The 13,706-nt window shown below is 33.8% G+C and overlaps 1 protein-coding gene across 1 annotated transcript; it reads right to left on the reverse strand.

Moving 5' to 3' along the window:
- Nucleotides 1-5,541: 5,541 nt before the first annotated feature.
- LOC129285800 (copper-transporting ATPase RAN1-like) lies at nucleotides 5,542-12,031 on the reverse strand. The gene is made up of 9 exons (XM_054921695.1): nucleotides 11,439-12,031; nucleotides 10,261-10,881; nucleotides 9,218-9,647; nucleotides 8,708-9,033; nucleotides 7,737-7,795; nucleotides 7,284-7,626; nucleotides 6,821-7,018; nucleotides 6,459-6,716; nucleotides 5,542-6,193 (listed from the first exon to the last, which is right to left on the reverse strand). Exons 1-9 carry the CDS (start codon nucleotides 11,742-11,744, stop codon nucleotides 5,717-5,719), a joined length of 3,018 nt encoding a protein of 1,005 aa, XP_054777670.1. The 5' UTR covers nucleotides 11,745-12,031; the 3' UTR covers nucleotides 5,542-5,716.
- Nucleotides 12,032-13,706: the final 1,675 nt, after the last annotated feature.

A 13,706-nucleotide genomic window follows, 5' to 3' on the forward strand; every position in this document is an offset into this window, starting at 1 on the left:
CAATGCATTTCTGTAACACTTTAGCCAACTTTGTTGGTCGAGTTACCACAAGTCAAGACGCAGTCTCATGACACTAACTTTTTAAATGACACGTAAGGTTTTGTTGATGTTGATTGAAAGAAGTGGTTCTCAAATAAATAATGAAGATATAAGTATCCTTATTGTAAGGAGTAAGCGTACATGTTGGGGAGCTTGATTGAAATTGCACATGAAGACACTCACAACATAACAACCTTGCTTCACAAGATTCCTCCCATTATATACTCCACAAGTAATGCAAATTCCAGACAAGTTAATATATATATATATATATATATATATTTACTCTTTAATAACTAGGATCGTTCCATCTATATTACTAAAACTGATTTATTATATCACCATTATGGATGAGCAGCCTGTGAATCATGATATTTTGTTACTTCATAACATCAATATAATATATATATATATATATATAGAGTTTTTTTTATTGCGTACAAATGTTCTTCTATTAAAGATAGTTTTATTCTAAGTATAATCAGATATTAAATGTGAGCATTTCTTACAATGATAATTTATATGTCATAGTTTATCACATTGTAAAGGACTAATATCTTTTGCTAGATTTAATTCTTGTTAACACACATGAATCATTTGATAATAATGATATGTGTATATGAAATATAGCCATGGTAGAACTAGGAGCCTTAGATAAGGGAGTGCAAAATCTTAGAACTCAGAAATAAAGTGTGCAAAATATTACAATTTGGGTAAATAGGTGAAAATTTCAAGGGCGTCAAGGCAAAGTATTAAAACTTACACATCCCTTTTTTAATATTCCCCAAAGTAAGGGGATGCATTTGCCTCATCCAATATGGCCCGCCAATGCAAAGCAGCCACTTTCATTAATTTTTTTTTTTTAAAAAGCAGCCACCAATTTAGATTAATGTGAGCAGCAGTACTGACTCTTATTTTTAAAACAAATGGTGGGCAATAATTTCTTTTGTGAGTAGTACTGCTGTCTATCCTCTAAATTAAATATAAGGGAAATTAGTTTACAAAATTGATACTCTTAATATTACACACACACACACACACATTATAATAGTTACAAGTGGTGGCTGCTTTCCTTCATGGCAGGGAAGGGAAAAAAAAATTAAAATAGCTGGTTTTCCTTCTTTTAAATTTTGGAAAATGGCTGCTTTTCTTCTTGTAGACATAATTAGCAAGTGGTATTAATTATAGTTAAGTCATATTTTATTTATATATGAAGTATTAACTCAGTCAAATGTCAGAAATGTGTATTTTAAACAACGTACATCAATTTTTCGGTTACATAATTAACAAAACATTTTTGAGGGTGTCAAGATCCTCTTTTCTTTTTCGGTTTTATTATAATATCTACCTTACGTTGGTCTCGTGAAAATACTAGAAAATAGCATAGCACTTAGGAACCGGCTGTTTCGTGCGTCGGGTGTCTGACTATCTGCGTCTAGACTCAAATCACCATACAATTAATAATTGTATATAAAGATAACAAAAAAAATTATAAATAAAATCATGAATAATAAAAGCATATCGCGTATTGAATAGGTAAGAGAGTTTCAAGGGTTATATTAATATGTGACGCCCAAGTGATAGTGAGAGGATTAATAAAAAATATTTAAAAAGAGTAAAACATAACACACACCATCAAATTCAAACATACATTAGTGCTTTTAGTTTTCCATTTGTCGCCCCAAAAGTTGATTTAGAAAACCAACTTATCTTAGTTTTCGATAATCAAGTTACCCTAGACACCAGGTTGAATTCGAACCCGGTCCTATCCGGTTGGAGTTATTTTCATATATGTATATTGTTTTAAATTTTTATTAATATGAATTGATTTTATGATATTGTTTTTCTTTGTAAATTACACTTAATATAACTTAGGGTTAAGATGCATTTTTGCCTTTAATGTATTCGCATTTGAGTACCCAATATCCTAAACAAGCAATTTTATTTTTAAAGTAATTAAAGCAAAGCAATTTTGTCTCCAACGTTAAATCATCAAACGTTGAATGCTAAGTTGAGTGAAAGATGAAGAAATCTGGACCAAAATCATCCCAAGTGGCATCCAACATGAATCCTAATAGATGAGTGTAGTGACTTATGAAGGGAAACATGGAGATTCATTTGATGCCCAGCATCTGGGGATTCTTGGATCGTGAAGACGTGTTCCTAAATAAGAGTCCGATTCTACAAAATCTGTAAATTGGGCTGCGAAGGCGTGATTTCAGCATCGAACCCAGAGCGAATAAGGCAAAGTCTGGAGGCAACAGAATTGGACTTCACACTCGGAGATGTAGCAATCGGAGATAGCAAAAACCCTACTATCAACAGCCAAGGGAATCCATACACGGCGCCGACGAATCATCCACGAAGGAGGTGATGACCCAGAAGGTGGACACGGGGGAAAGAAAGTGAAAGGGGTGGAACTAGAGATTAGAAGGGGACAACTACGAGGGTGGATGTAAATGTGATATTTCCCTTTCGCCCTTCTTCTTTCAGTTCATAAGCCCATTAGGATCCACGTGGCATGACATAGAGAATTTTAGGTCGAACTCGTTTAAAGTTAACTGCCAGCGATAGAAAACTAACCGTTAAGAATGAAAATGTTCTATTTTAATTACTTAAGGGTAATTTCAGAGCCATCAAAAGTTTAGAATATTAAGTATTTTTTTTAAAATAATTTATAGATAAAATTACACATAAACCCTATAAATTACTTTATTGTTGTTGTGAAAAATTGTAAGAAACCAATATATTATTTTTATTTAAAATTTTAACTTGACTTTCTTCATATTATGTAAAAATAATGTATAATTATTGAATTTTTATAATTTTGAAAATATTACTTTCAAGCAAAATACTATTATTTAAGGAAACAAAGTTTTGGATGGAAATGCTTTAATATATAAAATTTATTTTTTTAATTTAATTATTTGATAATTTTTTCAAAACAAGACCAAACCAGTCTTTAGAACAAGTTGGCCCCTATTCTTGGTCTTGGTACATAAGGATTGAGCATCGAGTTGATAGCTAACCCCATCTTGTTCAACTATTGTATAACTCTATCTATTGTGATAAAATATGATTCCTAATTGTTGTTTATGTTTATTTTAACTTTTTTTATTGTAAAATGGGGATCACCATTTGGTCCAATGTAAGAAGCAATGGTAGTGAGAGTTGATATTGCTAATTAAGAGATAATAAAACTTTTAGTCTTTTATGTTTGTCTCAATTGTTAAGTTAATTCCTAAAGTTTAATTTTTATTAATTTGATCCCTTATATTTTCTTACATTATTATACATGTGAATCCTTCAAGTTTTAAAATATAAATTGACTTTTAAAATAATTTAATATGTAAAATATATTGATGATTTAACATGTATATATAGTTGAATGAGAACAAATTAACTTTCAAGTGGGTTTAATTTTTATCAGTATAATCCTTGCAATGTATTATATTCTCTTGTTTTTTAAAATTTCAAAATCTGTTTTTTCTTACCTAAATAATCATACTTATTTTCCTTAAGGGTGAATGAGCAAATTACTCCTTAAATTTTAGATTTAGTAGCAACCCTAAACTCATTCATTGTGTAACCTAGCCCCTACCATTGATAAACTTTGATAGTTAGTTGACCAAAAAAATAATAGAAAAAGACATTAAAAATTATAACAAGAATGCAAAAATTACAAACAAGGACCCCAAAATATTATAGAAAAGCCAAAAAATTTGTTTTTTTCATCATTTTCTGTTATTTTTAAGTCCTTTTATGTCACTTTTTGATCAATTAAATGTTAAAATTAACTTTAGTTACCAACAAGAAACATATTGCATTTTTTTCAAAAGTTGAGAGAACAATTTACACTATAAACGAGTTGAAGGTCTATGATGTTATTAGACATAAAGTTTAAAGAATAATTTACTCATTTACCCTTTCATTAATCTATGTGATTGCTATCTACATTCTATCATCCAAGTTAACAAATATTAATAGTGTAACCTCTTTTTAAAACGATGAGGACTAAATCGATAAGTGAAATAAACTTAAGGGACTATATTGATAGAAATTAAACTTAAGGGATCAAATTGATAATTAAAACAAACTTGAGGGACTAAAAGTTATATTATTCCTATAATTAAATATTATATGATTAAGATACAAATCTATCCTTAAAGTTTTCAAGTAGGATTGGTTAATATCAAGCTTTTATGTTTGATAGATGGGAATAACAAATTTATTTCCAAGCCAAATCCCATCTAAGTAGGAATACCAGTACCACTTTTTCCTGGTATTGAAAAATCAATCCTAAAATTGAAAATTTTCAAACCAAATTGCCCATTCACACAATGCACTCCCTCATCCGAGTCATGTCACGCCTCCACCTTTGCCATCGATGATGACGTCGACGTCTCCACCTCTACCATCCACGATGACGTGGTGGCCCTTATCAACAATGAGGGCCCCAAGATTGAAAACAGTAGAGAGATTTGGGTTCGCCGAGGCTAGTTCAAGTTTGAGTTCAGCATTAATGAGTTCAAGTTCAAATTTGCTAGATTTGGGTTTGTCTCCCCCCCACCATCAATTTCGACAATAAATTGCAGGCTTGAGTTCACTATTGTTGGATTTTGACTTCGATAACACGACAAACGAGCTTCAACAAGATCGAAGGGGAAAGAGATGGGCTAGGCTTTACAAGCTTCGCGATGGCTTTAGGTGATGGACAGACGGGCTTGCAAGGAGAGAATTGAATCAAGGGGGTTTTGTTGGGACTCAATCTCTTTGTCTTTTGCTACTTGTTCCAGATCTGTTCATCCCTCTTCTAGATCGATTTTTTTTTTGTCAATAATAAGCGCATCGTAGCATTTTGATGATTTATGATGGATTATAAAATAAAATTAATACAAGTACTCCATCCAAATATTACCCCATACCAAACATATTTTTAAATCCTCAATTCTAACTCTAATCCCAATCCCAATTCCAGTATCAATCCAAATCTCAATCCACCAAAATTCATACTTGCGTACTAAATAGGGTCATGAGGTACACCTAAGTGGAGACTTTAAGAGCAAATTCATACCTCAACCCAATATTATAACATCTTATATTCATGCTTTTGTGAAATCAACTGGGCTACAACAATGTCAAGACTTAAAAGCGTGATTGCAGGCAATTATTTAAAGGGGGAAAAAACCGAGATCGCTAGAAACTGAAAATTTAACATAATAAATTACAATCTATCAACTAAGAGAGAGAGGTCCATAGATATGGTGTTGAAGATGTTAAAGCCCTTTCATTGAAGATGTCATCTAACTAAGAATTCATACAATAGACGTTAAAGGGACTTTGAATTAAGATGGGAAGTTCAGAAACTCACGAAGACGTCCTTCGCTTCGCTACAACAAATGAACTCATCAAAGGTTCTCATCAATCTGCTATCTTATGCAAATGAAAACAGATGCATAAAAAGATAAGCGGGAATTTATAACTCAGAGTGGGGACAAGGGAAGAGGGAGAGAGAGATAGCTATACAATTATAATACAAATTCATTTACAGTGAATTGGCTGCTACAGTTACAATTGCAACCCAAACATTTGCAGGAAATAACAAAATTGGAATGCCAGGTCTCGATCAAGCTCATCTATAATTTCAAAGCTATAACTCACAGAAATTCTCATTCAATTAGTCCACAATAATTTCAAGTATTTCAGTTAGTTTAGGTCTTCTGTATCTCCTGAGAAGCAAAGAGGAGCAAACAACACTTACAGACGAGAGAGCCATGCATGTACCAGCTACCCATGGAGGCAGCTTGATCCTGAGGGAAGGATAGAGAGCCCCAGCAGCAACTGGAATAGCAACCGCATTGTAGGCCATTGCGAAAAAGTAATTCAGTCGAATACGTGAAAAGGTTGTCTTGGAGAGATCAATGGCTGTGATTACATCTTCCAGATTATTTCTCATTAATACATAATCAGCAGCTTCAATTGCAATATCGGTCCCGGCCCCGATTGCAATGCCAACATCTGCGGCAGCTAATGCAGGAGAGTCGTTGATACCATCACCCACCATAGCAACTATGCTTCCATCTTTTTGGAATGAACGAACAACATCAGCCTTCCCTGCAGGCAGGACCTCAGCCCTAACATCGTGAATGCCAACCTGCCAAGAACACTGTTCATCAGGCGTGTGACAGCAAAATTAATTCGTGTCAAATAAAATTCAGGTTGTGGTGTGCTGTATATATCCCACGATTCTGCTTCAATCGATTGTTTAGAAAGTGATATAATGAAAGGATATATTCAATCCTTTCGCTTGAAATTTACATGAGAACTAAACAATCCAGTAATTAATTATTAGTAATTTACACCTATCAGATCAGAATAATCTTTTTAACATCCAACCAAAAGTGCAAACATATACAGACCTCCTTGGCAACAGCTCGAGCTGTTCTCGAGTTATCTCCCGTAACCATAATAGGTTGGACACCCATTTTCTTGAGGCCCTCAATAACAACAGAAGCCTCTCTCTTGAGTGGGTCTGCAACCCCGATAACTCCAGTTAGCTCATCACCATATGCAACCAGAATCCCCGTCTTTGCACTTTCTTCTAGCTCGACCACAAAATTTTCCACTTCAGTTGGAATGTCTATGCTACTTTCCACCATTAGTTTCCTATTACCAACCTGGGCAGGACATGCTGCACGTGATAAGTAACTACTTGAAACTTAAGAAAACAACACAGCATTTAGAGAAAAAAGGTAGCTATATCACAAGAACAAGACTTTACCAATATACGCTTCCCATCTATGAAACACTGAACACCTCTTCCTGGAAGAGCCAAGAAGTCTGAGACATCATAAAGCCACCCAGACTTCAACTCGTTGGCATCATCTTTGATACCAGTAGTTGCAGAGGATTCATCAAAGAAATGAAAATGACGTGCATATGCTACTATTGCTTTAGCCAGTGGGTGCTCACTGCTAGCCTGACTCAGGGCAAAAGGGGATTAAAACAAAATATTATTTAAGTCGTCTGATTTGCCACACACAATAGAAATAAGGTTGAAAAGTACTAGCAACCAAAGAAATAGTCAGAAATGTTTCATTTCAAAAACACTACTGGGGAAGTTGTATGTGCCAATGGTGAGAAGGGAGATGTAGAAAAAGTTTGTCCTATAAATGCCTCCTCTATCACTTCATCTGAGTCTATATCCGTCTGAGTCAATTTAATTTAAAGAAACTGAAACCCACCTCAGCAGAAGCCACCAATTTTAGAAATTCCCCACGATCCATTCCCGTGAATACCTTGGCAGCAGTAAAGGTAGCTTTTCCCTGAGTTAAAGTGCCTGTTTTATCAAATATCACATACTTCACCATCTGAGCCCTTTCCAAGGCATCTCCTCCTTTAATCAACACCCCATTGTTAGCCCCAACCCCTGTTGCTACCATGACAGCTGTTGGTGTTGCCAAGCCAAGTGCACAGGGACATGCAATCACCACAACAGATATTGAAAACATAAGGGCAAAAACAAAATGATTTCCATTTTCTGGCAACCATTCTTCAGGGTAAGCTCCAAGAGCCCCAGCAATATACCTTCAAGCAATCATACAAATTTATTAGCCCAAAAAAGCAAGGACAAACATTTTAATTGCATAACAAAGTTAACCATATCAGTAGGCCAAAAATAGTCACTGTGATCTTACCAACTCGATAATGTCAATATGGCCAAGGCAACAACTGTGGGAACAAATATACTTGCTACCTGCCAGTCCAACGAATGGCACAAGAGTTTATATATATTATTCTTGACACCTAATATTACTCAAGATTATACTTGACTAATACATAGTGTCTACTTCAAAAATATATATATATATATATAAGCATATAAAAAATAAAAATTGCAACCCCTTCAAGCCTAAACTTGAAATAAGTGAATTCAAATACTCCAATTTTATCAATAGTTTATAGAAGGAACATAAGTGATTAGTAGTCAAAGGCCATCAAAATTTAGGTCTATCTCTACAAGCTTCACCAGACCTGCTAGAAAAGCACTTTTAACCATGCGTCCTTGCTAATTCATGTATCTTCCATTAGCTGCTATGCCATACTCCCAACTCTTGGCATCACAACACAATAATGAAGTGAAACAACAATTTCAGTACGTTTTTTGTCCATCACCAACCAATTCCTATCATCCCTCCCATGAAAAGCCATGTAATGTAACTTATACGTATAAATAAACAATATGGATTGACATTGTCAAGATCCAGATTATTATTTTTAAATAAATGCAACCAGGCAAGATGACAGAAAATCTTTAGCAGTTAAAATGTCTATAAAGTACCATCAAAAACCCTAAGCCACTGGCTTGATGTTGGAACTGAAAGACCAAAGAGGGCCCAAATTATGGACCTACTAGATGTGATGTTGTCATAAATATCTAAAATGCAAATTTTACAAAATATGGATGCTTTATGAGAATTTGCATCATCAACTTAGTTGTCAAACAGCAGAAGTAGAAACATGAAACTATCCAGAACGGATTCACAAGCTAATGCTTTTTATAAGCCATAAGCAAGGGAAAATACATCATAAAGCAATAAAGTAAACGCAGCCATAATAGTTCCCAAATTATGATGTAGTCAAACACAACAACGACCAGAATACTTACATAATCAGCAAATTTCTGAATGGGAGCTTTGGACATTTGAGCTGTCTCAACCAAGCTAATGATCTGACTCAAGACTGCATCAGATCCTACTTTGGTAGCTTGAACGAGAAGGATGCCATGTAAATTTATTGTACCTCCAATAACAGTTGCATTCACTTCCTTTAAAACAGGAACAGATTCACCAGTTACCATGCTCTCATTTATGTAACTTGAGCCCCAAGTAACAATGCCATCGGCAGGAACCTTTGCACCAGGGAGAACTTTCAATGTATCACCAGGTTGAATGAGCAAAGAATCTATTTCCCTCTCTTCAATAGATATTCCACCTAGAAAAAGGGGGGGAAGAACAAAAATCCTCAAGTTCTAATTTGACAATAAAGTCTTGAACCTGATAAATAATGTAACCATTCAATAGTTTACACCTCAGATGTAAAATCAGACTCTAGAGATGTTTGAAATTTGAACTCTGTTTTCTTAAGAAAATAAAGCATAGAAACAAGCAAAATGCACCTTTATCTTTGACAACCAATAAAGCTGTTGCAGGAGAAAGTTCTACCAACTTCTTGATGGCATCTGATGTCTTTCCTTTAGCAAGGCATTCCAAGTACTTACCCAACAATACAAAAGTAATGAGCATGGCACTAGTCTCAAAATATGTCGGAGACCAAAATCCAGTTAGAGCGCCATACAATAGAGCACAAACAGAATAAACATAAGATGCTGTAGTTCCCAATGCAACCAAGACATCCATGTTAGTCGAACCATTTCTGAGAGCTCGGCCAGCTGCAATGTAAAAGCGCTTGCCAATTACAAATTGAATTACACTCACCAAAGCCCACTTCAACCAATCGCTCATGAGGAAAGGCCCACATCTCCAAAGTAATAATGAATATACCATGGGTATATGAGGACAAATTATACGCATGAAGAAGAGAGGAATCTGATACAGATGCATGAGGCAAAAATCAGGTCACAAGTTTAAGCAATAACCTTAAAAGCGTTGGGAAGTAAAAATGGGATCAAATTTTGAACATGAAAATTGCTCCTTTCAGCAAAATTTCAAGTCTTACTTTACTTTATTTCTCTGTTATATATGCCTGTACAACAGAAAGATAACATAGTGACTCTTAGTACATAAGAAACTTGTGACTAGCACTAACACAATCTATATTTTCTCATGAGACAGACAAATGCAGACCCTCGAGGAATAATTCTTTCAGAATTATAAGGTTAATGCTTGACAATTCAAACAACTACATATATTCTCTATCCCATTTTCCTCTACCCTACCTATCTCACATACATTCCTCCTGAGGTTTCATATGTATGAATAAACTAGCATGACTATTCTCATTTTTCATGCATTTATTATGTGTAAATGTTCAATCAGTATGATGATACCATTTAACAAGCATTTTCTCACAAGATTATCCAGATAAGTATAGTTTGCGATCAAGTGGAAAGGTCATACAAAATAAACGAACTAAACTGAGAATGAATGATGCATGCACAAATATTGTTGAGTTTGGAACATAAAATGAAGAAACACTCACACTAAGAGATAAGCTGGATATAAAATGCCGAAACATGGTCGAGGTCTCTTCAACATCTTTGGAAGCTAGTCTTGTATACGGGTTTCTAACATGTAATTTAAACTTCCCATTACTTGCCCTCTCAATCTCATCAACTAAGGATCTAGAGCTGAAAACTTCAGGATCAAAAAAAACCTCCAGTTCATTTGACATCTGATCGAAACAAAACTGCCTAACTCCTTTCATTTTGCTAAGAAGGTCTTCTAAGACTTGTGCATCAATCAGGCTGTATACACCAGCTACCAATAAAGTTATTTTATCTTGCTCACTGCTCTGTACAAATGCACCTTCGAAACCAGCATCTTCAATTGCAATGACTATATCATCTTTATTAATTACATTAGGATCATATTCAACTTCTCCAAAGGAAGTAGCCAAAGCAACCGCAGCCCTTTTGACCCCTGGGAGATTTCTTAAAATACCTTCAACTGCATTTACACAGGCTGCACATGTCATACCACCAATAGTGAACTGCCCTACTAAGGTTCCGTGCAACTTTTTTCCAAGTGCATTAACACTGGGTTCAGGTAATATCTCTGCTTCAAACCCTGCATCTTCAATCGCATTTTTAATTTCTGCATCCTGTTTTAAGACAAGTTTCAAAATATGGTTAAAAAATTTAATTAGATGTCTTAAACCTAGACATTAATAGATTTTTACCCATAGAAAAACAGTTAAATAAGATTATCTACCGGTACCGCATATATGAACATATACTATTAAAACTGAGATATCAATACTGAGTAAATATTTCAAGATAGACATACAACATATGATACCGACTGATCAAAAATAGTAAGCAAGTGTTCAGTTAGCATATGATTAGTGATTTAAAAAAAGATAACAAATAAAAGGAGACGTAATTAAGACCCGTCATATGAAAAAGGAACTATAATAAAGACGGAAACAAAAGTTGCCGAAAGAACGGTTCCACTGATAAAATTTATAACTCGATTAAACAATATCATTGATCGACAGCTGACAGTGAAACTACGGAACAAAACAAACGCCAGAGAGAACTAATCTACTGGCAGCACTTCAAATAACAGAAAAGCATAATTCAATCAACCAGAAATTGATGCGAAACAAAAGCATGATCACTCATGCCATGATAAAACCTCAAGCAAACCCAGACCAACCTTAACCAGAGACGGGTTGTAAACTACGTCCGCCTTGTTCTGAAGCAAAGCCACGGAGGCGCTGGTGACCCCATCGACGGCCTTCAGAGCTGCTTCGACGGAATTGGAGCAAGCAGCGCAGGTCATGCCGGTGACTCTGACATGAATTCGCTTCAGCCCTTCTTCAATCCCATCGGAACCGTTGTAGTTTCTGTCTTCGTAGGAGTCCAAAAGCCGCACTTCCTCCATGCCATCGGCATCAACATCATCGGCGGCAGCGGTTGCGAGGGAAGTTAGCTGGAGATTTTTTATGCTCGGCGCCATCATAAAGCGCCGAGAAGGTGAAGAGAAGTAAATATATAGAAAGGTGAGAGACAGAAGGGAAATTGAACAGAGAAATCAGAATCAGAAATGAGAAAATTTCAGAAGGAGCAGATAGAAAAAGAAGCGGAAATGAGAGATTTACTTATTTTTGTCCGTGGCAGGGGAGGAGCAGACCAGGAAAGTTAGGGATGGAGGATTTTATTTCCAATATTACCCTTCCATCATTTGTTCATTTACGGTTGTGTCCAACGCGGTGTACTTTTCCTCCATTCCCTTCATCGAAGATTTTGTACTGACAGTCCAACACGATGGTCTTTCAATGAGAACGGTTTGTTGAGACCGTCCGCCAGTTCACTACTATTTGGGGGAAATAGTGGAGCAATCGACGTTGTATGGTTATTGGAAGCCAAAGACAGCCGACTCATTTTGAAGCCGGCTTCACTTTCGTTTTAAGAAAAAAAAAAAAAATGTAATAGGAAAGTATAAAGTTTATTTAAATTTTTCTATAGACGTCCTCCATTAATGATCAATATAGATTTTTTAAATTGGGTGAGTTTTGACAATCAAAATAGATAAAATGACAGAAAATTTTTCTGAAATGTACATATAACAATGAGATTATATAAATTGGCAAAATATCATAATTCTTTTTAAGCCTACAAAGACCTTTCTGACATTAAAAATATACGGTGAAATGAATAAAATTCCTGCAGTTTAAACTAAAATAGTACTGCTTGTAACCTTTTAATCATTGCCATAAAAAAATAATTATTACTTAAATTAAAATAATCCATACATATTTATAACACTTGAATTTTAGTGAATCATAAATTTACACATGAGAAGTTGTAATTGTTCATTCCATTTTAATCATTATTAAAAAAATAGTTATCATTTAAATTAAAATAATCACAAATATTTATAACATTTAAATTTCAGTTAATAAAAATCGGTACAACAAAGTTATAATTACTTGTTTTATTTTAATCATTTAAAAAAAAGTCATTACATAAATTAAAATAATCACAAATATTTATAACATTTAAATTTAAAAAAATTAAAAATTTGCATATGAAAATTTATAATTGTTTGTTTCATTCTAGTGATTATCAAAAAAAAGTAATCATTACTTAAATTAAAATAGTTAACAATATGTACCTTTTTTTGTTACCAAAGCTGTTATTTTTTTATTTTCAAGTAAGGGTATTTTAATTATTTTATTAAAAATATCAAAAAAATCCCTAAAGACTTGAGAGTATAATATTTTTGAGGCTTTATTGTCATTTGTGTATTTTAAGAAATTTTTTCTGCCATTTTGCCTAAAAAAATATTGCTCAACAAAGGAGTTACATTAAGTAGCTCAGTCAATATTTAGTTTAATATTTTTTTTCTATATAAAAAAACTCATTTAAATTCTCAATCCAAGTTTTCTGTAATAAGTTATGAGATTTTGAAGATAATCCAAAATTTTAAAATTACTGAGATAAAGTAAAATATACATGAATTTTCTTTAATCAACGAATTGTGAAGTGTCACCCCTCATAGCTATTACATACTCTCTCTGTCTAAAAATATAAGACATTTTTAATTTTTTAAAGTGTAATCATTACCTTTTTTAAAAAATATTCCTATTGATAATAATTTTAAATTTATCATAAGGTGTTTGATAGGGATAAATATAAAAAGATAGAGTTAGTTTGAAAATAAGTTATTACTTTATTAAGAGGTAAGATTCAATTAAAAATATTTTATATTTTTTAATAGAGGAAGTATGCATTAAAAATGTCCAATGTTGTGTTTGTTTAAAACAACAGAGTTTAACTACGTTTTATTGAATTCAATGACGTGATTATTAACTTGAACATGCCTTTGGTCGCTTTTTTAAAAAAAATGATTGTACAATTCAATGACAATAATTCTTTACCCATTTTATAAAACATTTTTATATTCGTAAGTATCAACGAA

This window comes from Prosopis cineraria, unplaced genomic scaffold (genome assembly GCF_029017545.1).
Source record: "Prosopis cineraria cultivar Desert tree isolate PC_DT_omini unplaced genomic scaffold, ASM2901754v1 PC11, whole genome shotgun sequence".
NCBI classification, from domain to species: domain Eukaryota; kingdom Viridiplantae; phylum Streptophyta; class Magnoliopsida; order Fabales; family Fabaceae; genus Prosopis; species Prosopis cineraria.